The 26,563-nt window shown below is 41.8% G+C and overlaps 1 protein-coding gene and 1 non-coding gene across 2 annotated transcripts in view; both read right to left on the bottom strand.

The window, feature by feature from the left end:
• The window catches only part of RIGI (RNA sensor RIG-I), an 81,072-nt gene that overhangs the window by 21,372 nt on the left and 33,137 nt on the right, over positions 1–26,563 (bottom strand). The window contains exons 2-12 of the mRNA XM_019965850.2: positions 23,672–23,932; positions 17,338–17,472; positions 13,995–14,176; positions 12,893–13,040; positions 11,733–11,852; positions 10,158–10,259; positions 9,603–9,756; positions 8,597–8,855; positions 6,297–6,459; positions 3,898–4,017; positions 360–517 (exon numbers count right to left, since the gene is read on the bottom strand). Coding sequence (XP_019821409.2) covers positions 360–517; positions 3,898–4,017; positions 6,297–6,459; positions 8,597–8,855; positions 9,603–9,756; positions 10,158–10,259; positions 11,733–11,852; positions 12,893–13,040; positions 13,995–14,176; positions 17,338–17,472; positions 23,672–23,777 — 1,647 coding nt within the window. The 5' untranslated portion in view covers positions 23,778–23,932. The remainder of the gene's footprint in view (positions 1–359; positions 518–3,897; positions 4,018–6,296; positions 6,460–8,596; positions 8,856–9,602; positions 9,757–10,157; positions 10,260–11,732; positions 11,853–12,892; positions 13,041–13,994; positions 14,177–17,337; positions 17,473–23,671; positions 23,933–26,563) is intronic.
• TRNAC-ACA (transfer RNA cysteine (anticodon ACA)) lies at positions 20,305–20,376 on the bottom strand. The gene has a single exon. It is a non-coding gene; the product is annotated as a tRNA-Cys (tRNA).

Here is a 26,563-nt window from a genome sequence, read left to right as displayed (position 1 = left end):
CAGACTCTGGACTTCTCAGCATGTGGTTTGACCAAAGGTAGGAAAACATGCTTCAGGCTATGGCAACACGACCCACCTACTGATTTAAAGACTTTAAAGATGGCTGTCCCTGGTCATGTATCTACAGTAATATTCCCCACCCCCAAGGTCAAATATGGAGATACTGAGGTACAGCACAGACCCATGGCCTCTAGGGCTAGGTTTCAGAGAGCAAAGACAGATGCTGAATAGGATAGCTTTTGGCATTTGCTTCATAAGAACCACCAGGAAAGTTCCTAAATGATGCTCTCTCAGCTGCCACAGCACAGCTCCCAGTAGGTGTTACAATGGAAATATCCTTTTCCAAAGAAGCCACATACCCGCAAATGTGACGTGTACAAAAACAGGGCTTTACAAATCCTGCTTTCTTCCTCTTTGTCTGGCATCTGAAACACCATGCATGCTTTCTGAACTGCAATAATCCACTGTTCATATTTCTGTGTCCCAAAATTCCTATTTTGAATTCGAGATAAGTTTTCTGGAAAAAAAAAAAAAAACAGTTTTCCATTGTGTCATCTGGCTAGTCATTTAAGGCCCTAAGCATGTCTCGCCTTCTAATTTTGATTCCTTACTCTTGGTACACAGAGTATTTCTCTTGAGACAGTTTTCAGCAGTGTGTCTACGTACAAACACAATTGCTTACTGAATACCGACTACGTACCAAGAATCAACATGTCTTGTATTTAGAATTTCATTTCACAACGCCATGACGTAGATACACTTTATAGATGAGGAAACGGAAGCTCGGAGAAGTCAAATCATCACACCAAGTCACACAGCTAGTATATAGAGGGAGCAAGGAATTCAAACCCAGATGTGTCCCATACCCAAGCTCTACTGGTTCTCTGAGCTGACAACCAAACAGCCCAGAGGCCAAACAACGGCCATGGAATAAAACCTAACTGCCCCCCAACCCTTTTGCCTTTTGGCTGCGCTGGGTCTTCGCTGCAGCACACAGGAGCTTTTCTAGCAGTTGCGTGTGGGCTTCTCTAGCTGGGGTGCACGGGGTTAGCTGCCCCATGGCATATGGGATTTTAGCTCCCTGACCAGGGTTTGAATCTTCATCCCCTGCGTTGGAAAGGAGATTCTTAACCACTGGACCACCAGGGAAGTCCCCTCACCCATTCATCATTAATCAGAGGAACAAAGGCGGTTACCCAGACAAGTAGCAGTAGCCCCATCTACAAACAAGGAGGCTATCAATAAACTAAAGCAATCAACAGGTATTTACTGAACTTAGGTGGGTGCAAAAATGAGCCAGGCCATCTGGCAGTGAGCAGCTGGCAGCATGTGAACAGGTGAAGAGATGGCAGGAGGGTATAAGAGACGAGAAGAATAAGAAGGCAGAAAACCATGTCTCCCCACCCTTCTCCACCTCCACAACCCTGACCACGTCCTAACGCTTCTGGATAATACCATGATCTTCTCCTACCTGGTCTCCTTACCTCCTTCCACCTGCCCTCCAGTCCAGTCTCCATTCAACAACCGGAGGGAATTTCCAAAATTGCAGAAGAGAGACAATGCTAATCCACTGATTAAAAGCCTTTAGGGAGGGACTTCCCTGGCAGTCCAGAGGTTAAGACTTCACCTTTCAAAGCAGAGGGTGCAGGTTTGACCCCTGGTCAGAGAACCAGGGTCCCAAATGATGTAACAAAGGTCCTTCGTGTTACAACTAAGACTCGGTGCAGCCAAATAAATAAATACACGTATTTTTTTTAAGTCTTGAGGGACTTCTTTGGTGGCCCAGTAGCTAAGGCTCTACACTCCCAACGAAGGGGGCCTGGGTTTGATCCCTGATCAGGGAACTAGATCCCATACACTGCCAACGAAGACCCAGCACAGCCAAATAAATAAATGTTAAAAATAACAATAATAAATGCTTTAAAAAATAAAATACAAGTGTTTAGTGGGTTTCTCCAGCCAAACTCCTAGTCTGGCCCTCAGGGGCCTCTGTGGTCTGGCCTTTACCTGCTTCCGACTCTCCTCTCTAGAGACTTTTCTTCCTACAGTTCTCAGGATTAGTGAAAGCCCCCAGACTCTCTCTACGCGCCTGTCTCCTCTGCCTGAAACACCCCTCACTCCCCTCACTCCCACCACTCCCCTGCCCCGTGTTGCCTCGCTACTGTCACTCACCCACCTTTGGCACTGCCGGTAACCAAACCGAAAATGCCGTGAGGGCAGGGCTTGTGTCTGAGGGTCCACGCTGTGTTCCCACCACCGAGCACTTAGCCCAGCACTGAATGAACAAACAAGAGAATGAATTCGTTCGAGGCTAATAGGCAAGGAGTGGAAAGCTGGCAAGAGAAGCAGAACCAGATTGTGCAAGCAGGGCAAGCACGGCCGGGTGAGCGGCCAGCGTGAGAGCTCTGCCTGGGAGAACGAGGATTGCCAGCAGGACACTGGCGAGATGAAACAGGTAATCCCAGGAAGACGAGCTGGGTAATGGGGGTTCGACGGGAAAGAGGGTAGAGGCGGGCAAAGCAGCTGTTAGAATAAGTTGTTAGAAATCAAGCTGTGAAAGAAAGAAGAGAGGTTAAGCGTGAGAGAAGCTGAGACACAGAAGTTACCTTGGAGACGAGAATTCAACATCTCCGAAACTCTACACTCACTTGTGCCTGCCCAAGCTGCTTCTTGCTCTAGAACAAGTAACACCTGCTGGTGCACACACAGGTGCCAAGAGAGAAGCCCCGCACTCGCTCACTCGCTCACTCGCTCACTCCCACCCAAACCCAGTGAGCTCTTAAATCCGAACGCTTCTGTTTGCACGAGCTGGCTTCCTTCACTAGCCCATCTCCACTGCCTCAGTTTGGCTCTCGTCATTTCTCATCACAGAACTTAGCAGTTCAAAATCGTGCGTTGCTTCCCATTTGCTTTTAGGATATTTATTTATTTATTTGGCAGTGCTGGCTCTGAGCTGTGGCACGTGGGAATCTAGTTCCCTGACTGCAGATGGAAGCCAGGCCCCTGGCATTTTGAGTGTGGAGTCTAAGCCACTGGACCACCGGGGAAGTCCCACTGCTAGGATAAAATTCAAACTCAGCATGGCCTACAGGACACCTTCACTGTCTGCCCCTGGCCTCTCCCCCAGCCCCACTCTCCTTTCTACTAGTCACCTGTTAGAATTAGCATGAAATCCTGCAGATTCTAAAATTCACTGTGCTCTCTCTTCCCTCTGCAACTGCTGTCTCTTTGACCACACTGGATCACCTCTCCTTCTTAACCTGGCTGACTTCAAGATCTATCGCACACATTACCTCCCTACAGCCCAGTCCTGGCCTAAGCTCCCCTGTGCGCCCATAATAGCAGTGTGTAACCCAGCCTTGCCACAGGGCAACTATTCGCATTTGATTCTCATTGTTTGATGGTGAGTTCCTTGAAGGCAAGACTGTCTTTAATCTTGGTGCTTCCTTTACCTAGCATAGTACCTGGCACAATACCCAATGAATTAATTACTTGATTTAAAAAAGGAGAAGAGAACTTGGCAACTTCAAGAGAGTCTCAAAAGAATAAAGAATCAAAGGTCACCCATAGGTTTGAATCCAAGACTTTAGGGCAATGGTGGTTTCATTCATACAATGAAAAGCTAAATTTGGAAGGTCAAGAAAGCAATGAATTGAATTAAATATGGTATTTTTCAGGTGTGTGTGTCTAGGTGGATTTACTTTGGATTTAAAAAGGAAAAAAAAAAGCAAGAGAAAATAAAGGAGGACTTATAAGCTTCCTGAATAACATAAACAAGAAGTCAAACTCTGGGTATGGTCTTGACATTATTTGGACTAAGAAAAGTGCAAAAAGACCCCAGTGAACAACAAATGGCTGTTCCCAGATGGAGAGAAGACAAAATGAGGTTATTCTCACCAAGAGTTACAGTCCCAAGTTCTTCAAAGATACTCTTTGCTAGAGCCTCTGTCTCTGCCATCAGCTGAGATATGATGCGTTTAAATCTGTCTGTAGTCCGTGATTCCACTTTCCTGAAAACTAGAGCCATCAAAGGAAAGTTAGTATTTCTCAGGAAGAACACATCATAGTTCAAAGCAGGTATCTCCAAACCTTTCTCTGCCTTTGTCTCTTCCTCTGTAAAACCCGAGGCCCCAAGCTCACAGGCAGGTCATCTGAATGATGAAACAAATATTCAAGACACCTTCAGCCACTCTCTAGTGTTTAATGCACTCATTCTAACATTTTTCATGGTCCAAGTCTAATTCAACTTTTTAAAAAATAATTTTATTTATTTATTTTTGGCTGTGCTGGGTCTTCATTGCTGCATGGGCTTCTCTCTAGTTGGAGTTCGTGGGCTTCTGATTGTGGTGACTTGTTGAGGGGCACAGGCCCGAGGGCATGTGGACTTCAGCAGTGGGCTCAGTAGTTGCGGCTCCCAGGCTCTAGAACTCAGGCTTAGTAGTTGTGGTGCAAGGGCTTAGCTGCTCCATGGCATGTGGGATCTTCCCGGAACAGGGATTGAACCCGTGTCTCCTGCATTGGCAGGTGGACTCTTTACCACTGAGCCACCAGAGAAGTCCTCAGGCACATTTTAGATTCTAGTTTTCCACATGCGTATCTGGTGAAAGAGGTCAGAATCAAGAGGCCTGGGAGCTGGGAGTCCTCAGCCACACTTTAGACTCTGCATCAAAAGCTCTGGGGCCTTTGGCGAGCACCTCAACTTTCCTGGGACTGTTTTCTTCCCTCAAAAATGCCCCACAGCTGCTTTTTCGTCACAAAGTCATGTCCAACTCATTCATGACCCCATGGACTGTAGCCCTCCAGGCTCCTCTGTTCATGGGATATCCCAGGCAAGGATCCTAGAGTGGGTTGCCATTTCCTTTCCCTAATACAACTTCTTACTCGGGCTTTCCTGTTAACTCAACACAGAGCTTCTGCTCTGACTAGGCTGATATCCATCTTGTTTCTGTAAATACCATATTTTAAGCCCTGTCTCTGTTCTTTGATCTTCTCCCTTCCCACCTAACCCCCAGGGGTGTTCACAATGCTCCAAATATTCATTTTTGCAGTATCCACAGAACATGCTGGGTTCTGGTGATAGCTGAAAAGAACATGCTCTGCGCTCCAGAGAAGGCTATCTTCTTAGCAGAGAAAGATACACAAGCCAGATGACCAGGCAGAGAGCTGTGACACAGTAGGTGCAAAGTGCCATGGAGCACAGGGAGGCTTCTCTCATTCTTCCTGGGGCGGCAATGTCAGGGGATAAACAGGGGAGAGGCGAGGAGGAGTGAACACAGTCATGTGCAGAGGCTGGGATGGACAAAGCTTAGAGGGAGAACACACGTGACTCCTCCATCCCAGGAGCCCAGAGAAATGCAACTTGGTTGGGTTTGTGGGAGGTGAAGCTGAGATGAAGCTCACCGTGTGGGAGAGACCAGATGAGAAAGAAATTTGTGCCTACCCAACTCTTTGCAACTCTTTTGGACTGTAGCTCACCAGGCTCCTCTGCTCATGGGATTTTTCAGGCAAGAATACTGGAGTGGGTTGCCATTTCCTTCTCCAGGGGATCTTCCTGACCTGGGGATCGAACCTGCGTCTTCTGTGTCTCCTGCATTGGCAGGCAGATTTTTTTTTTTTTTTTAAACTGCTGAGCCATCGAGGAAGCCCAAAGAAATTTGTATACGACATCAAAAGTGGTAGGTTGAGTGCCTTGTCTAAATTCCTTACAGCCAGCGCCCTGACCGTCTTTGGTGCGTTTGTTCTGCCTTGTAGTCATTTGGTCGTGTGCTATTTAGAGAGCAAGGGGTGAAGTCATACTTGTCTTCCGTACCCTCTCTCCCTTGCTGGGTTAGTATAGCATTGATATTCAAGAAATATCAATCTTTGTTAGTCAATCTTAGTAATCAAATCATATTCTGATCTTTTGAGGAAGGACAGGATGAGTTCAGATACTTTCACTTCAACCAAAATTCCAGATACAAATTCAAATAATGGATAGGAACTCAGTATCGTCCTCAGGCACAGAAGGCGGAAGGACCGAGCCACGTGCGTGCCAAGATGTTTTCAGCACCTTTCACTGCCAGTACCTTTGTTAAGGTTTATGGAAATGAAGAGTAAGAATGATTGCTTTTTACAGGCCACTCCTGACCTTCACTGGGGAGAGAAGCGGGAAATATGATTATTTTCCAAGTTTGCAGATAAATATTTTGCTCTAAACAGAGAAAGGGTAAGAATTCAGTGTTCATCTACATGACCCTGAACTAAGAATAGCAGAGGGTAACAAAGTCCCAAAGGGCTTGTGACTGAATCCCACTTACACTTCTGGGGCTTGTAAACAACCTCCTCCAGTTCCTCCAAGTTGTCTCTGACTGTTGTTACCACTGCTGTGTCGAGAGAAGCACACAGTTTGCAGATATATTCTGTGGCTTCGGCTGTGTTTTTGGCATCTCCAACGCCAACTGAGGCAGTCAGCCCAATGACCTGCGAGGAGCATTCCAAATCGTCAGATGTCTGGGAAATAGCAAGATGTTTCCACAGTCCCTCATGTAACTCTTTCCTGATAATGTAGGGTTTTTATTTTTTAAACTAATCTCAGATAAAGAACAAGAATTTTTTTTTTTTTCTGACATTCTCTATGACATCAAAAATGGAAAGGTCCCCATTAGGTGAAGCACTGAGTAAATGCGGGAATCACTGCTCTGCAGCTGAACACGAATCAGCACAGAAGCCCAGAGAAGAAACCCTTTCCAGGCAGGACTGCTCTCAACTTTATCTTTGTTTCCCCATGACACAGAGAACAATACGCTGAAAAGGGCAAGGACTAAAATCAGACATGCTTCCATTTCAATCTCAGCCATGTCACACTGGCTGGGTGTCTTGGATAAAAATCTTTCTCTCTCTGTAAAGTTGGGGAACTTTAGCCATTTAAACTGGAAGTTGTGTGACATAGAGAACAGACTTGCGATTGCCGAGGGAGAGAGTGGTGGGGGAGGGATGGACTGGGAGTTTGGGATTAGCAGATGCAAACTATTATATATAGGATGGATAACAGCAATGTCCTACTGTGTACACAAGGAACTATATTCCATATCCTGTGATAAACCATAATGGAAAAGAATATGAAAGCAATTGAATTTCTTTGCTGTACAGCAAAAATTAATACAACAGAAATTAATACTGTAAATCAAATATGCTTCAATTTTTTTTAAATGGTAGCTTCAATTTTAAAAATGTGATAACTTCAATTTAAAAAAAAATGGTAGCTGGGTGACTTCAATAAGATGACATTTGTAAAGAATTTAGTTTAATGGTCTTCTAATAAATATTTATTTCTTCCTCTAAGAGTCACTCAAATATTGAATGACTGAATGACTGAATCATTCAAATAAACAAGGAATCTAGTTAACTATCAATTTTATTCTAAAAGAAAAAACTGTAAGAAATGTGATTTCTACTAAATTCTGTCTGAATTTTGGGCACCATACTGGATTTCTTCTAACCTGTGCTTCCTAAATGGTTAATTGTTAAGCCTAGACAGTGCAACACAGAGGTGAGACTGGTAAACCAGAGACGTGGTTTCCAACCTCATTTGGCCTCAGTAATACCAGGCCACTCATCTGTGCTCCTGTCAGTTGTGTCTCCCATTTCAAATCTTCTCCATGCACCCTGAGCTCCCACCTCCATTCTCATCTTGATTATTCTCAGTGAACCATCTCTCTCTCCTTCATTCAAGAGAAAATGCCAGGGATACCATACCCTTCCTGCCCCCACCTATAAACTATTCTCTGTCTTGACTCCTCTCAGCCCTTCCCCTCTGACGACACCAAAAACAATGCCTCGTCCACTCTCCTGCACTAATGCACCTACGCAGCCCATACCCGCTCGTCTCTCCTGGCATCTTGTTCTGCCAATCATTCCCTCCCTCCCATCCTGCCCCACTGGTGGCTATCTACAGCTTCATACTCTGCACTCAGGCAATATTAAGAACTTCATGATTCTTGGGGATTCCCTGGCAGTCCAGTGGTTAGGACTCAGCACATCCACTGCTGTGGCCCGGGTTCAATCCCTGGTTGGGGAACTAAGGTCCCCGTAAGCCATACAGCACAGCCAAAAAAAACAAAAAAACAAAACTTTAAGCTTCTCGAGCCCTTGTGCATTTTCATATCCCCGTGCCTCTAGACACACAGTAGCCTTTACTGAAAACCATCCAGCTATTTTCCTTATAAACTCTTGTTAGTTTTTACCTATCCTAACTTCTATTAGGTCTCACTTTACTTTCATAGCACATTTAAGATCACTTTCATTTCTTTTCTGTACAACTCCATCGCGTGTTATTACCATAAATTATGACATAATTCTCACATATTTGGCTCCCCACAAAACTTAAGCTGCTTGAAGGCAAGGACTATCTTTTTATATTTGTGGCCCAGTGCCCAGCACAGGGCATGACACATGGGGGTACCTAATACATATTTGTTAAGTGAATGAATGAATGAACCAATCAAAACTAACCTAATGAGTTGTACAGTATGCAAGGATCTAAGAAGGACATCCTCAATATGGCCACAAGGGTAAGTAAAGACGATTCAGGAAGAAATCCATCTGACTTTGGACACACCTGGGGCAATGAGTCTGAAGATCCTCCCAGTTTCTGATCCAGATAATGAAACATGATCATATTATATGGATGGTGTTTATTGGTGTTGTGACATTCATCAAATATCATCAAAGTAAAGATGGAGAGTGATGGAATAGTCCCATCTTTAAGGCTGTTCACAAGAATCTGTGGTGTTAAAATGATGATGTCATTGTTCTCAACAATCTGTTCCACAGAGATATTGTCAGCTGTCTCTCCAGAAATGCCTGAAACTTTGTACCTGGAAGATGACAGAGATTTCCCATTAGCAACCATGATGTGAATAAGGAACCACAAAGATCAGAACGTCAATTAAATTCTCCCTAAGTCCAAAAGGAATGGATTTGGAGAAAAGGTAAGTGCTTGGAACAAAGCCTGACACATAGTAAAGTGAAAAAACTGAAAGTGTTAGTCGTGTCAGACTCTGGTACCCGTGGACTGTAGCCCACCAGGGTCCTCTGTCCATGGGATTCTCCAGGCAAGAATACTGGAGTGGGTAGCCATTCCCTTCTCCAGGGGATCTTCTCGACCAAGGGATTGAACTGGGATCTCCTGCACTGTTGGTAGATTCTTTCCTGTCTCTGACATGTAGTAAGTGATCAATAAACATAATCTAGGAAGAATTTCTAGTATTGATAGAATATATTCTATGTGGCACCTGAGGATACAGAGGGCCAACCATAATTCTTTCAAGCCACCGTGAAAGAACATAGAAAAGAGTAATATTAAATAAATTATAAAATCATTTAAAAAGTTAAATGTTCCATTTAAATATAAAATTCACCTTAAGTCATTTACTCACTCTACAAGAGCTAACCAAAGGAGTTTAGGATTTCAGGTGTATTCATGAAGGAGTTATATCTAAAAAATAAAAAAGCTTAATCTACCATAAGTTTTTTGAATCATGGTTTTCTAAAAGCAAAACAAAGCACAAAACACATCGGTTACATGACCTAGAGAAAAAAAAGCTGGACCAACTTATACCTACCCAAATCTTTCAAAATATTCTGAGAACACAGATTTCTGCTGTTCATACAGTGGGACTTGAACAGCAAAAACGACAACTTTCCCCTTTCGTCCTTGTGGAAATTTCTTAAGATGATGTTCGCATATAAGAAGGGAAACAAAGGTTTTTCCACAACCTTTTAACATATAAAGAGAAAGACAACACGTAACTAATAGTATAGTAAAATGCTTCTGTAGAAAGGTCATTATTGGGGGCTCCTCTAAAACCACAGAGCTAAAAGCAAACGGATGATGAGGGTAGGTTAACAACTGTAGAACTCACACTCTGACTCAAAACCCAAGCTACTTCCTAGGCACTCGCACACAGCCAAGGACTGCAGGAAGCTAAAAAAAAAGCATTCTCTCTCCTTCCTCATGTCCCTGAAAACACCACGAAACCATATGAATAATGTTTTTTTCAAAAGATCAATGGAACAATGAAACAATTGAAACTTGCTACTTGGTCCCAGTGTTCAATAAAGTGGAAAAAAGGAAGCAAACAGAGAAATAAACTATTTCAGTAATTGCATCCGCTTACCAGTAGGAGCACATATTATTGTATTCTTTCCCTTCTGAGCAGGTAAAGCCAGCTCTAGTTGGTAATTTCTTGGTTTCAATGGGCTATAAGTAGGAGGCACTTCTGTAATACAACAGAAACTAAGTTAGCAAATAGTGACCACTCTGAGGAATCAAGTCAACACTATCCTCCAAAGGACAAGAAATTTGACTCTAGCAAGAAAGACCTCATTTAAGAAAGTTTAGAATTCTTGTCTCTAATTAACCATTCCAGCTTCTAAACTGATTTGAAATACAGAATTCTCCGTCAATAACAAAGTACCAATGGCAGGAAGAAAAAAAGAAAAAAAAAAAAAAAAAACCACAAAGATTTCTTTCTGAAATAATCATGGAAGACTAATCAGGAGAAATTAAAGCAAGAATGGCCTAATCCAGGGCAAAACAGATAGCCACCGATTAAAGGAAATGCTGCATGAGACAAAACAACAACAAATCCCTCTAAGGTCTTTGAAAAACACCAAACTGAATACCAAACTCCAAAGCAATCTCTTACTGACAAGCAACCGTGCTTTAAAATTCTGCAGGCTCTCACATGGTATTCTCTCTTAACAGAATCAGAAGTTTTAAAAAAATAGTCAGAGGTATCTCACTAACAGATAAGTGTACAGAATGTTAAGAGCTAGAAAGACCTTGGAAATCATCTGTTGAGTCGAACCTACCTATTTTAAAGTAAATGGAAATTTCTAAATGGTTAAGTGAGTTCGCTAAGGACCTTTACCTGTCAGAAAACTTAAAACAATTGACAGTCACTGATTTTATTCTGGAGTGACAAAAATGTGTATCATTTTATTGCAGAAACAGTCCATCAATTCTCACCTTATGTTCTTATCCCCAAATCACATCCTTCTTCCAACACTTCTTTATTGATCCTATTTTTTTCTCTGATGCCCTTTTATAAATAACTCTTTGCTTAATTTGTTATGCTGCTTTCTGGTCTCCTTGTGAAAATATGCTTCTAGAAACATAAAGTGGGCCTTACAGGGACACAGTTAACTCACAGTGCCTTTGTGTGAATTAGAGAAAGGACTCCCTTTCGGAGGATATAGCCCCTCACCGCACTGCGCTGGCAAACAACACAGGCTGGATCCCAGCCCCAGCTCAAGCTCTCAGGCCCACACATTTGTACAGTGCACACACTTATCAACATACACTGCAGCCCTGGGATCTTGAGAGGAAACTGAACAAGTGACTCACAAAGAGCAGAAGCATTTCTTTAGAAAGCAGGGCTGATTTCAGATGTCACAGGTATTGAGCTTCTGGGAGGACTCTATTTGCATTTTCAATGTAGACATGCACATCCTTAGTGATAAAAAAAGAAGGAAAAAGAAAAGGGAGAAGCTGGCAAGTGCCATGGAAGGGAGAGAATGGTATTTCTAGTTGTGGGGAAAATATCTGTTTTAACATATATTCTCTTTTTGTTCTGATTTTTCCTTAAAAACCTTTCCATTAGGCTATGACTTTTGGCACTGCAAGACACGACCCTACTCAAAATACCTCAAGAGCATCATTACGGAGAAGAATGAACAATGCTGAGTACCTGAAGAACAGGAATTCTGGCTAAGATTCTGGCTTTCTGGTTCTTCTTTGTAGACAATGTGTACATCCAAAGTTTTCATTTCATCATCCTCAAGATCTTTCATTTGAACATTTTCTGCACCTTTATGAAAACAAAACACATCTCATAATCTTTATCTGATTATGATCTTGATGGTGAAAGCCCTACAAAGAGGTCATAAAATTTTAAACTTCCATTACGACTTCTTATAACCATTCCCTCTACCTTTTAAAACAATTAAATGAAATCTTTTTTAATTTGAAATCTTGATTTGAAGTTTGAACTCCAGTGTCATTTAGGACTTTATTATTCAAAGTGTGGAACACGGACCAGCAACTTCTTTAGGAGCTTGTTGGAAATGCAAAGTCTTGAGCCCCAACTGAATCAGAAGCTTCATTTTAACAAGACCCCTAGGTGATCCACAACCACACCAAAGACAAGCCCTATTAGCAGAAACACTTTTGTCTTCCATTCCTGACCCGACCCAAGACAACAGATGTGTATTTTGACAGATAATTTCTGAAACAATTTATGATCTTAAAGAAGACTCTGAAAGGCTAAGACCAGACACTCAGATGGTTTATCAAACTCAGCTCTTAAAATAATGCTCTGAGAAGATGTTATTAGCTTCAGGAAGACAAGGGATAGCTCAGCCACTTAATCGAAACAGATTCTTCCTTTCAATCTTGTTCTAGTTTGGTTCCAGATGGATTCTAAACAAGAGAACCACCATATAGTGTCTAAGATGATTCTATTCTGAAAAGGCAGTGAGTTGTGGAGTTTGAACCTTTAACTCTAGAATTTTCAACCTATTTCTCTCATCATCTAAACCCAGAGAGTGAGCTCAGACTCTGCCTTTCCCCCAAATACTCTGGGCAGATAGGCTAATTCTGGATGAAAGGGTTTGTCCTGATCCATTTTCAGGGGATATATACAACCCAACTAATTCTGTAGACAAAAAAACCACCTACCTCCCAGAACTCAACTTCATGCGGGCCTCTCACTAGAGATATAGCCAAGAGTATTTGAAGGGAAAATGCTTCTGACAGTGAGTGAAAAGCAGGTAGGAATGCAAGAAGCTCCAAGCAGAACTATGAAGAAGGGCCTATTTTCAGACCCTCGCACCCTTCCAAGTATCCTACCTTTCTCTACCATCCACAGTTCGCTGAACTTGCTCTCTTCTTTCTCCAATGCAAGTTTCAAAGTTTTGGGCCAGTTCTCCTTGTCTGATCTGAGAAGGCATTCAACCATTTTCTCTGCACCTGCCATCAGCCCCTTGTTGGAACTTATCTAAGGAAGACAATTGTAGTGGACTGATCAAGTGTTTCAAAAGTTTTCATTTTATGAGTTTTTACTGAAGAAACGTCAATTCAAATACTATCAAATTTAAGATCACTGTATACTCTGGTTCACTAGGTCTCTTTCATGACCGTTCTTGCCCCAGTGCAACTTGATCTTTTAAGATACACTTCCCTTTATCCTTGTCCTCTTACACATGATATCACCATGTCAAGCCCTGTGTTCTTACCTCCTCTGAGATGTTATTATATTAATATCAGCTATATCAGGAAAACAAACTACTTCACACCTATTCAAAATATGGGTATACTGGCATAGGCATATTTGGAAGAATATAATAAAATATTAACAAATAGTTTTTTCTGGATAGTGAGACTTACATGGTTCTTATTATTAATCATGATAATTAAAATTCATTGAGCAATTACTATTATGTGCCAGAGATTTATAAGCACTTTACATATATTATCTCATTCAAAGCCTATAAAAATACCTGACTAATACGGTACCATTAGTATTCCCATTTCATACAGGAAACAGAGACTTAGAGAAACTAAATGTGCCCAAGATCACACCACTAGTAAGTGGCTGAGCTTGGATTAACAAAATTGATCTGTGTCCAGAGACTGAATACTTAACCACTGGAGTCCATAACCTTTTTTCTTTTTATTTGCTAAACTGTTTGATTTTATTTAAATTTGTATAAAACATTATTCACAAAAGTAGTAAAGTAATTTTAACTGAAAATAGGGCAAACCTGAAAAAAATCTGTGACACAAATTGATTACTCAGATCACAAATAAAAGTATCCTTCTAGGTAATTATGCCTTAGATTTGAGGACTTTAAATGATCTTGTTCAGTTCTAAAATAACATAGAAAACAGAAGACATTCCTCATGGTCAAATTTTTCCCCCAAATTCAATATTTAATATTAAGTAAAATACCTGAATAATTTCTTCACATTCTTGATTAAGTAAACATCCAGATATTTCAGGAAGGATATCTTCTGGATTGATTGTGGTTTTAAATTCTGGTTGTAAACGCTTTAAAAGTAATCTATACTCCTCCAATTTTTCAAGTTTTTGGAAATCCCAACTTTCAATGGCTTCATAAAGTCCAGAATAACCTGAAAAGTAGGGGGAACATGGGGCTCTTAGGACACCAACTAAAAAAATATGTTGAGATTAAAATTTAGAAGTCATGTTTGTATGTATTGTGAGAGAACTGAAAACAACTGTAAGTCACTTCCATTATTTATGATCTTTCAAAAAGAAAACTCAATATTCATTTTAGGCACCCCACATTTAAGGTGGGGCTAGTGGCAAGAACCTGTCTGCCAATGAAGGCGATGTAAGAGACTTGGGTTCAATCCCTGGGTCAGAAAGATCCCCTGGAGAAGGGAATGGCTACCCACTCCAGTATTCTTGCCTGGAAAATCCCATGCACAGAGGAGCCTGACGGGCTACAGTCCATGGGTCACAAAGAGTTGGACACAACTGAGTGACTAACACTTTCACTGAGAATAAATTTGAGGTCTTATATTTGGTCTTAGTAAGACCTCTTCCTTCCAAGGTACCCCATGGACTTCACCTACAATCTCTGATCTGCCTTTCAATTGAGTCAAACCATCATGCTAAGTATCTTCTCAGTGCAAAGTAGTAAAAAGGGCAAAAAGAAATATAAATGTTAATTCCTGCCCCTCAGGGCCTTACTGCCTACATTATTCCAAGGAAAGAATAGTAAGTACAATGGGAAATTTGAGTGAAAAAATTATTTCCAACTAGAATTATCCAGGAATGCTTGGCTCTAAGTTTCTCTTCAGAGAACCACCAGGCTTGTCTGACTGTCAGGCCCACACTCTTTTCACTGGGCTATAAAGACCATATTAGCACATATGACTTAATACCTGGAATATTCCAGTACCTTTGTGGGTGTGTGTCTCCTCTCTCTCGCTCTTCTATCTTCCTGCAAAGATAGCACTATCCTGTATTTGATTTATCACTCTTGATTTCTTGGAATAGTTGTGTGGCATATGCTCAATTCTCTAAAGAATACATGTTTAGTTTAAGCTTGTTTGAAATGTTTTAATTTTATTCTTCACTAAATGCAATTTTATCTGACTTTTTAGAAAGTTTAATATTGCATTTCTAAGTTTCGCCTGTGCTGTCATCTGTAGCTCTGTTCGTACATCTCCACTGCAGGATAATCGACTCTTGTGTGAACGTCACAAAATGGATTTATCTATTCTCTTTCTGAAGGATACTGGTGTTGCTTCTAGTTTTGTTTCTTTGCTTGCTTGTTTTTGGCATTACCAACTGATTATAGTATGAACATTCTTTGTATGTGCATTCTGGAATATATGTGTTAAGAATTTCTCTGGGCATATACTTAATACTGAAACTGCTGGACAGAAGGAGAGTTGTAACTATACGAGCTGATGCTGATTGTTTTTCAACAGTTGTAGCATTTACACTCCCTATTGTCATCCTTCAGATTTCCCATTATTAAAAATCCTCTTTGAGCCTTCCCACTGTTGGACTTACTAGATTTTGCTATTATGTTCCTAATGTACAACTTCCTAATTGCTAATTGGGCTGAGAGTCTTTTCTCATGTGTATTAACCTTTCATGCTTCTTATTCTTTGAAAACTCAGTTCACATCTTTTGCCTTGTAAATATTTTCTTTTTTTTTTTAATTGATTTTAAGCCTTTTAAATATATCATGGATACTAATTCCTTGGTGATAATGCAGTTTGAAAATATCCTCCCCTAGTTTGTCTCTTATTTTTTCACTTTCTGTATACTGTTTTTTGATAAACATATACTCTTAATTTTAATATCCTCAAATTTATCAATTTAGGTTAATGTTTTAATGTCTTATCTCATAAATCCTATCATACTCTAAGGTCAGAAAAATGCTCTTCTATATACTGGTCTAAAATAGTTGATCTTTTGCTATTATGAATTAAGTCTTGAATTCTTTTGACTTATTGTGTGTGTGCAAGTGTATGTATGTACATGGAATGACGTAAGGAAGACAAGTTTATTTGTATCCACATGGATATGAAAGTTAGGGTTTGCCTGGTTTTTACTCATTGCCCCAGGTGTGTCCAAAGTCAGATGGATTTCTTCCTGAATCGTCTTTACTTACCCTTGTGGCCATATTGAGGATGTCCTTCTTAGATCCTTGCATACTGTACAACTCATTAGGTTAGTTTTGATTGATTCATTCATTCATTCACTTAACAAATATGTATTAGGTACCCCCATGTGTCATGCCCTGTGCTGGGCACTGGGCCACAAATATAAAAAGATAGTCCTTGCCTTCAAGCAGCTTAAGTTTTGTGGGGAGCCAAATATGTGAGAATTATGTCATAATTTATGGTAATAACACGCGATGGACTTGTACATTATCCCATTTTAAATGGCCCACTGCAATGTATCAAAAAGTCCCTCCTTTCTGAATAATCCTCTTTTCCCAGTGATCTCCAGTACATCAGAGTTCCATAAATATACGAGTCTGATTGAAGGCTCTCCATTCTATTTCATCGGTCAGTTGTTCAATACCAGGACCAGCATCACAATGTACAGTTTAGAATACAGTTTAGAATCTGCTTGTCAAGTTCATAAAGTAGCATGCAGGATTTTTATTTAGAATTGTATTGAATGTATAGCTCAGTGTAGGGAGAACTGACACTTCTTTGGTCTTCCTCTCCACGTGCATAGGTATATATCCCCACTTAGCTAGGATTTTTTTTTTTCTGGTTTTGCCGCACAGCTTGCAGGATCTCAGTTCCCTAACCAGGGATTGAATCCAGGCCATGACAGTGAAAGAACAGAGTTCTAACCATTCGACAACCAAGGAATTCCCTAGAAGTTCTTTTATTTTCTCAAAAACCTTTTGTCATTTTCTCTATTCAGACTCCACACACCTTTGGCTAGATTCATTGCTAAATATAACTTTTGTTACTATTAGAAATGGTATTTTATTTTGGATTACATTTGCCATTTTTCCCAGTGGGTGGAAATACAACTAATTTTTGTATACTGATCTTATAGCCAATAAACATGCTAAACTGTTCCATTAGTTGTAATAACCTCTCTGTAGATTCCTTTGGAAATTTCAAGTAGGCAGTTATAGCATCTGCCTGAAAATAGTCTTTACATTGCCTCAGATTGAGACATAAATTAAACGTGGATACTTATAAATTAATAGAATTTCACCTTTACAGAATCTTTAAACAGTCAAGTAATAACTCTGATTTGTGAGTAAAAAGAAGGAACTAACCTGCTTGTTGAAGGGCATCCAAAAAGCCGCGGAACCAGCCTTCCTCCTGGAGCTCCAGTAGGACCTGGAGGAAAAGGGAGGCAGCCTCCATGGGCCCCTTGTTGTTTTTCTTGGCCTGAATGTGCTGCACCACATCTACAAACAGAGGCAAGAGGGACTCATCAAACTGCAGAACCGCTAATCACTGGAAGTAAAACCACTAATCACTGGAAGGGTTGTCAGATCTTCTCAAACGGGGCTGGGGATTCACAGCAGTGGAAGGACCTGCAGGAAAGCAGCAAGTTCTCCATCTTGGTCAATCATACCCATTCTTCACTACCCCCAACCCTACCCCCAGCCTCTCTGGAAACTTCTCCTAGTCTGTTGTGGAAGTCTGGACACACACTGGAGGGCAGTCCTTAAGAAAAGGAGTCTCTTAAAGATGTCTGCAAGAGTCTCCCCTTAACAAGTGAGAACTCATGGTAGCACCAGGTTAGGTAGAAAAACCATGGCTTCTTCTAACATTTGAAAGTTTCTTGTTCAAAAGTCTGAATTAATCGTAGGACTAAAAGGGTGTGAGGACAGGGCCACTCCTGTCATCAGTGACAATTACAGTGGACACAGCAACCAGAAATTTGGAAAACCCAGCAGTGGCCACAGGACTGGAAAAGGTCAGTTTTCATTCCAATCCCTAAGAAAGGCAATGCCAAAGAATGCTCAAACTACCGCAAAATTGCACTCATACACACTAGTAAAGTAATGCTCAAAATTCTCCAAGCCAGGCTTCAACAGTATGTGAACCGTGAACTTCCAGATGTTCAAACTGGATTTAGAAAAGGCAGAGGAACCAGAGATCAAATTGCCAACATCTGTTGGATCATTGAAAAAGCAAGGGAGTTCCAGAAAAACATCTACTTCTGCTTTATTGACTATGCCAAAGCCTTTGACTGAGTGGATCACAACAAACTGTGGAAAATTCTGAAAGAGATGGGAATACCAGACCACCTGATCTGCCTCTTGAGACATCTGTATGCAGGTCAGGAAGCAACAGATAGAACTGGACATGTAACAACAGACTGGTTCCAAATCGGGAAAGGAATATGTGAAGGCTGTATATTGTCACCCTGCTTATTTAACTTACATGCAGAGTACATCATGAGAAATGCTGGGCTGGATGAAGCACAAGCTGGAATCAAGATTGCCGGGAGAAATATCAATTATCTCAGATATGCAGATGTCACCACACTTATGGCAGAAAGCGAAGAACAAAAGAGCCTCTTGAAGAAAGTGAAAGAGGAGAGTGAAAACGTTGGCTTAAAGCTCAACATTCAGAAAACTAAGATCATGGCATCTGGTCCCATCACTTCATGGGAAATAGATGGGGAAACAGTGACAGACTTTATTTTGGGGGGCTCCAAAATCACTGCAGATGGTGATTGCAGCTGTGAAATTAAAAGACACTTGCTTCTTGGAAGAAAAGTTATGACCAACCTAGACAGCATATTAAAAAGCAGAGACATTACTTTGCCAACAAAGGTCCATCTAGACAAAGCTATGGTTTTTTCCAGTAGTCATGTATGAAGTAAGAGTTGGACTATAAAGAAGGCTGAGCACCAAAGAATTCATGCTTTGAACTGTGGTGTTGGAGAAGACTCTTGAGAGTCCCTTGGACTGCAAGGAGATCAAACCAGTCCATCCTAAAGGAAATCAGTACTGAATATTCACTGGAAGGACTGATGCTGAAGCTGAAACTCCAATACTTTGGCCACCTGATTCGAAAAATTGACTCATTTGAAAAGACCCTGATGCTGGGGAAGATTGAAGGCAGGAAGAGAAGGGGACGACAGAGAATGGGATGGTTGGATGGCCTCACGAGCTCGATGGACATAAGTTTGAGTAAGCTCCGGGAGTTGGTGTTGGACAGGGTGGCCTGACATGCTGCAGTCCATGGGGTTGCAAACAGTCACACACGACTGAGTGACTGAACTGAACAGCAACCAGAGTTAGAATAAACAGAGGTCCTTTCATGGTCCTATTTCCAGACTTTTGCTGCTGCTGCTGCTAAGTCGCTTCATTCGTGTCCAACTCTGTGCGACCTCATAGACGGCAGCTCACCAGGCTCCCCCGTCCCTGGGGTTCTCCAGGCAAGAACACTGGAGTGGGTTGCCATTTCCTTCTCCAATGCATGAAAGTGAAAAGTGAAAGTGAAGTCGCTCAGTCGTGTCCGACTCTTAGCGACCCCATGGACTGCAGCCCACCAGGCAACTCCGTCCATGGGATTTTCCAGGCAAGAGTACTGGAGTCGGGTGCCATTGCCTTCTCCGAGGCTTTTGCTAAGACATGTAAAAAAAAATTAGTAAACAGAAATCACAATAGAGTCAGGAGACCAGAAGGGGGCGCTCTCATGCCCTGTGCCCATAGCAGAGCCCAAGAGGAAGAAGTCAGACTTCCTTCCTGGCAAGGACTGAGCCAGGGAAAAGCCAATGACTGTTTACTACAGCCCCTCCCAGACTCCTTTTCTCCTCTATTAAAGTGTTCTTCCTTTGCCCTGCAGGGACCTGCATGGGGCTGCCGTGATTGCAGATTCCAGACTGCAGTTCTCTGCTGATCCTGAAAAAGTGTGTCTTTGCTGGAGAAATATCTGACAGTCTATTTATTTCATGCCCATAGGAAATATGGTAGAAAAGAAAAAGCAGGAGCTAAAGAAGACACAGTGAGGCCAGGTAACAGACAACTATCCACCAACCAGCTGGTGGTCTTACTGATTTTGCACAGTAACTCCATGTCTGGGCTGATAACCAAACAGTTACCTTCGTATGACCTGACATTTGATAATTTTCCCCACTGTCGAAGCAAAGCGAAGTCACTTGCTCAGTCGTGTCCAACTCTTTGTGACTCCATGGACTGTAGCCTACCACGCTCCTCCATCCATGGGATTTTCCAGGCAAGAGTACTGGAGTGGGTTGCCATTGCCTTCTCCAGAGGATCTTCCCGACCCGGGGATTGAACCCAGGTCTCCTGCATTGTAAGCAGACGCTCTACCATCTGAGCCACCAGGGAAGTCCTAGTGCCAGTGGGATGTAAATTCTGAGGAGTAATTCCAATTGTCTGGCAGGTTAACCTCTGTATTCTCAGAGTTTAGAAGACCTAGTACTCAATGTACACTTAACAAAGGTATGCTGAATGAATGTAAGAAGACAGGAAGGAACGCCTCCCTTTTCTGCCAAGGTCTCTGCAACAATAAAACAAACCCTTTTAAAGTATAAAATTCAATGGCTTTTAGAGCTGTAAATCCATCACCACTATATAATTTTACTGCCTTTGTATTACTGTAGAAAGAAATCTTATACCCATTAGCAGTCATTCCCCATTTCCCCCATGGCAACTATGGATTTGCCTATTCTGGATATTTCATATGAATGGGATCATAGAGTAGGTGGTCCTTATGGCTGGGTTCTTTCACTTAGCATAATGTTTTCAAGTTCATCCATGTTGTAATCATGTATCATATTTAATCCTTTTCCTTGCTGAATAATATTCCATTGTGTGGATATACCAGTTTTGTCTATCTGTTCATCAGTTAATGGGCATTTAGGTTTCTACATTTTGTCTTTTATGAACAGTAATGTTATAAGCGTTCATGTACAAGTTTTTGTGTGGACATATATATTCATTTCTCTTAAGTACATATACTGTTAGGCACAAGATTGCTGGGTCTTAAGGTCACATTCTGAAGCCTGGGGTTAGGATTTAACCAAAAGAGCTGAGAAAACAAGGCAGGGGAGGGATAGATAATTTAATCAGTGTAACAGAAACAGAAAAAGTGGGGTGGAAAAGCAGAGTTTATGTGATAAAATACAAAGAAATGAACAGGAAAGATGTCAACCAACTATATGAGAACAGCTGTCTATGGGGCTGGACTTGAAATAAGAACTCTACGGTATTGTTAACATTCAAAAATAAGATACTATTATACACAGTATTTTTAAGCTTGCTTTTAAAAAATTATTTACTTCTGGCTACACTGGGTCCTCATTGCCACGTGGGTGGCTCTCTAGTTGCAGAGAGCTGAGGCCACTCTCTAGTTGTGTGGAGGCTTCTTACTGCAGTGGCTTCGTTTGCTGTGGAGCACACTCTAGGCATGCAGGCCTCAGCAGTCGCGGCAGGGGGCTCAGCAGTTGTGGCTCTCGGGCTCTAGAGCACAGGCTCAGTAGTCGCGGCGCACGGGCTTAGTTGCTCCGCGGCACGTGGGATCTTCCCGGATCAGGGATTGAGTCCATGTCTCCTGCGCTGACAAGCAATTCTTTACCACTTGAGCTACCTCAAGCTCACTTTTTAAACTTACCTTTTGGGTTTTTTTTATTTTATGAGGAGTTTATTGTCTTTTTTTTTTTTTAAGGTTTATTCAGGGAGATAACATACTCCACAGAAACTTTTGGTATTTTTATTGTGCTGTATTATAACTATAAATTAAAGTTAATATGTATTAAAAAACAATCCCACCCATGCACTCCCATAAGCACACTGTGGTTTTCCATCAACGCACTCATCACACTTTATTAAGTTCAGTTACCTGACTTCGCACAGGCACTCTAATCTCAGGGCAGAACCATTCCTATCGATCCTTCATTCCTAAAAGGATGCTTCCTATTAACTAATACATGTAGTAATGTGTGTTAATGCTAGCCAGTGCTAGCCTAATGCCTGACGCACACCTTAACTGCTAAGTTGCTGGTTATTAAATCAATACACAGTACATGAAAGAATGGGATTCACATCCCTGTTAGTGTTTCACTCTTTGGAGGATTTCTGGAAGAGACAGATGTCTTGCTTGCATGGCTTACATTCTTCAAGGGCCCCAACTTCTCTACCATCATTAGGATGTTATTTTGTTACTTCTCTCTGAGCATAGCTACAAAGTGGGAGTCCTTCCTGTTGGTGGCATTCTTTCACTCCTGGCTCCACAACCTGTGCTTTGGTTGTGCGCAGCAATTAGCACGCAAGTTACCTGTCTGCTTTAATACAGTTTCAAAAAACTGCCTCACATCAGGAAAGTTATGTAGGCGTTTGGAGCACACTCCCTCTTTCATCTCAACTCTTTCCAGGCACCCCCGCCCTTCTCTTCTCCCCAAGGCTCTGCTCACCTCTGGCACAAAGTACCTCAATACAAATCTGTAAAATGGCCATTATCCATCATCATGGGACTCATTCGCTGTGGGGAAACACCTGAACTGAAGCCTAAAGCCGTTCCCTCCAGTGAGTCTTGATCCTCTCATAATTTGAAAAGATACATGCACCCCAGCATTTATTGCAGCACTACTTACAGTAGACAAGACATGGAAGCAACCTAGGTGTCCAATGACAGAGGAATGGATAAAAAAGATATGGTACATATATCCAATGGAATATTACTCAGCCATAAAAAAGAATGGCATAATGCCATTTGCAGCAACATGGATGTACCTAGAGATTATCATACTAAGTGAACTCAGACAGAGAAAGACAAATATCATATCATATCAGTTATATGTGGAATCTTAAAAATGATACAGATGAACTTATTTACAAAACAGAAATAGACTCACAGACTGTGAAAACAAACTTATGGTTACCAAAGGGGAAAGGTGGGGGAGAGAGATAAATTAAGAGTCTTGGATTAACATACACACACTACTATATACAAAACAGGTAATCTACGGAGCACCACCTACTGTATAGCACCTAGAACTCTGCTCAATATTCTGTGATAACCTATATGAGAAAAGAATCTGAAAAAGAATGGTATAGGTATAACTGAATCACTTTGCTGTACATGAAACCAGTGCAACATTGTAAATCAACTATACCCAATATAAAATAAAAATCAAATTTATAAAAGTTTCCAGTCATTTGCTGATAAGATCCAGATCTGGCAGAGTGAGTCTAAACTTATCATTTGTGTTCTTCGGTCCTCACCTGTCTCCACCAACCCCTTGGACTTTAAAGTATTTTAAGGAAGGGCTTGTATCTCATTCTGAATCTCTGATGTCAGCGCAAAGACCAATACAGTAGACGGACACAAGTATTAGTAGAAATAAATGAAACGGACAGCGACATGTTTCCCCAGCTTTAAGTCTAAACAAATGTGCAGCTCTAAGCAAGTCATTTCACTTCGCTAGGACTCAGTTTCCCCATGTGGGCTTCCAAGGGCTTCTCAAACTCTTGATAATCCCCAGTCTAAAATATTGCGAAGATCTCGCCACAAACCTGGCGTTAACTGTATTGATTGAAAGACCGGGATGGGGGTTGAGCAGTGGAATAAGAAAGAAATCCTGAACTGTTTTCTTGCACCAAGGGGCAGGCGGCAACCACTCACCGTCCCTAAACCAGGGGGTCATGTAGCTCAGGATGTAGGTAGGGTCCAGGATCTTCCTGACATAGTCGCGGAAGGCGTGCAAATTCCGCCGCTGCTCTGCCGTCATGCCTGCGGCTCCGCTCCCCGCGACCCCCTGCTTCGCCTGCGCTCTGCTGGGCTCCGCTGAGCTCGGCTCCGCTCTTCCTAAATACAGCCGTGAAGCGCGAGAAATCTGCCGAGGCGAGCGCCCAGCGCGGAGGCGGAGCTGCAGGGGAAGCCGGGCTGCGGAGGGAAAATCGAAACTGAAACTAGGGGCAGGGCACCCCCAGGCTCCCTGATCAACCTGCGCCATTATGTTTTCGTTTCCTCGCCAGCTCGCGGATCCCGAGGGACCCAAGGGGACCCCTGCGAGTTGCTCTTTGGTGTTCACTTCATCCTACTTTGTGTTTGGCTTTTAGAGCCATGAAATTTAGATACGGTAACATGCATAGGTGTTAATTTATAATTCTCTGAGTTTGGGGAAATGCATGCGGGTGTCACCACTTTGCCCAGGTTTCTGGGTCCTGCGGTCTAGTGTCTTAACTTCACAGGACACTGTCACCTGTTTTCCAAAGTGGCCATCCCGTGGTGCATTCCCACCTGGAGTGTGAGAGAGCTGCAGGGGATGCAAGCCCAGGAAATACACAGCTGGTCAGTTTGTTGTTCGCTTGTTTGGTTTGGGCTTTTGCCTGGTATGAAATAGTGCGCTGTTGTCAAATATATGTAGTCCAAATATCCTCTCCCAGTCGGCGACTTAGATCATTCTCTTTAAGGTGTCTTTTGAGCATCAATTTATTTTGGTGAAACCTAATTTGCCACTTTTTTCGTTGTTTACTGCCTTTTGTGCCCTTTTGGTGAATCTTTGCCTACTAAAGATATTCTATGTTTTCTTTTAGGGTCTTTGTGTTTTCAGCTTTTACCTTTAGGTTATGGGCATCTCAAATTAATTTTGTTGTGGGAGGAGGTAGAGGTTAAGCTTTCACTTTTTCCATACTTGTACTTGATTCACACAAACTATTTCCTCGAAAACTTTTCCCTTTGAAAAGGCTTGGCACCTTTGTCAAAAAAATCAACTGACTGTGCACTACTCTAACTTTACTCTGTTCCACTTATCTATTTGTTGATACTGCTTTATGTCTCTTTGTAAAGACTATATTGGGACTTACCTGGTGGTCCAGTGGCTAAAACTCTTGCTCCCAGTGCAGAGGGCGTTGGTGTGATGTCTTGTGGGGAGCTAGATCCCACATGCTGCAACTAAAGATCCCACATGCTGCAACTAAAGATCCCACATACTGCAACTAAAGATCCTGTGTGCTGCAACTGAGGCCTGATACAGCCAAATAAATTTAAATATACGAAAGAAAAAAAAGTACATCGACTGTTCTGGGATCTTTGGATTTTGCTATGAAATTTTCTTGCCTGGAGAATCTCATGGACAGAGGAGCCTCGCGGGCTGCAGTCCAAAGGGTCGCAGAGTCAGACACCTCTGAGTGACTGTTACTTTCATGAAATATTGTTTGCTAATTCTTATTTTTAAAAAAGCATATGGGGATTTTGATCAGAACTACATGAAACCTACAGATGAACTTGAGGAGAAATGATATTTTTAACAGTATTGAGCCTTCATGGAGTGGCCATCATGGTCAACAAAAGAGTCCGAAATGCAGTACTTGGATGCAATCTCAAAAACGACAGAATGATCTCTGTTCATTTCCAAGGCAAACCATTCAATATCACGGTAATCCAAGTCTATGCCCCAACCAGTAACGCTGAAGAAGCAGAAGTTGAATGGTTCTATGAAGACCTACAAGATCTTTTAGAACTAACACCCAAAAAGATTTCCTTTTCATTATAGGGGACTGGAATGCAAAAGTATGAAGTCAAGAAACACCTGGAGTAACAGGCAAATTTGGCCTTGGAATACGGAATGAAGCAGGGCAAAGACTAATAGAGTTTTGCCAAGAAAATGCACTGGTCATAACAAACACCCTCTTCCAACAACACAAGAGAAGACTCTATACATGGACATCACCAGATGGTCAACACCAAAATCAGATTGATTATATTCTTTGCAGCCAAAAATGGAGAAGCCCTACACAGTCAGCAAAAACAAGACCAGGAGCTGACTGGCTCAGATCATGAACTCCTTATTGCCAAATTCAGACTTAAATTGAAGAAAGTAGGGAAAACCACTAGACCATTCAGGTATGACCTAAATCAAATCCCTTATGATTATACAGTGGAAGTGAGAAATAGATTTAAGGGCCTAGATCTGATAGATAGAGTGCCTGATGAACTATGGAATGAGGTTCGTGACATTGTACAGGAGACAGGGATCGAGACCAACCCCGTGGAAAAGAAATGCAAAAAGGCAAAATGGCTGTCTGGGGAGGCCTTACAAATAGCTGTGAAAAGAAGAGAAGCAAAAAGCAAAGGAGAAAAGGAAGGATATAAACATCTGAATTCAGAGTTCCAAAGAATAGCAAGAAAAGATAAGAAAGCCTTCTTCAGCTGTCAATGCAAAGAAATAGAGGAAAACAAGAGAATAGGAAAGACTAGAGACCTCGTCAAGAAAATCAGAGATGCCAAGGGAACATTTCATGCAAAGATGGGCTCGATAAAGGACAGAAATGGTATGGACCTAACAGGAGCAGAGGATATTAAGAAGAGATGGCAAGAATACACAGAAGAACTGTACAAAAAATATCTTCACAACCCAGATAATCACAATGGTGTGATCACTGACCTAGAGCCAGACATCCTGGAATGTGAAGTCAAGTGGGCCTTAGAAAGCATCACTACGAACAAAGCTAGTGGAGGTGATAGAACTCCAGTGAAGCTATTTCAAATCCTGAAAGATGCTGCTGTGAAAGT

This window comes from Bos indicus, chromosome 8, assembly GCF_029378745.1.
Source record: "Bos indicus isolate NIAB-ARS_2022 breed Sahiwal x Tharparkar chromosome 8, NIAB-ARS_B.indTharparkar_mat_pri_1.0, whole genome shotgun sequence".
Taxonomy (NCBI): domain Eukaryota; kingdom Metazoa; phylum Chordata; class Mammalia; order Artiodactyla; family Bovidae; genus Bos; species Bos indicus.
Note: the sequence above shows the minus strand (reverse complement) of the source record. Positions and strands in the feature narration are given on the sequence as shown.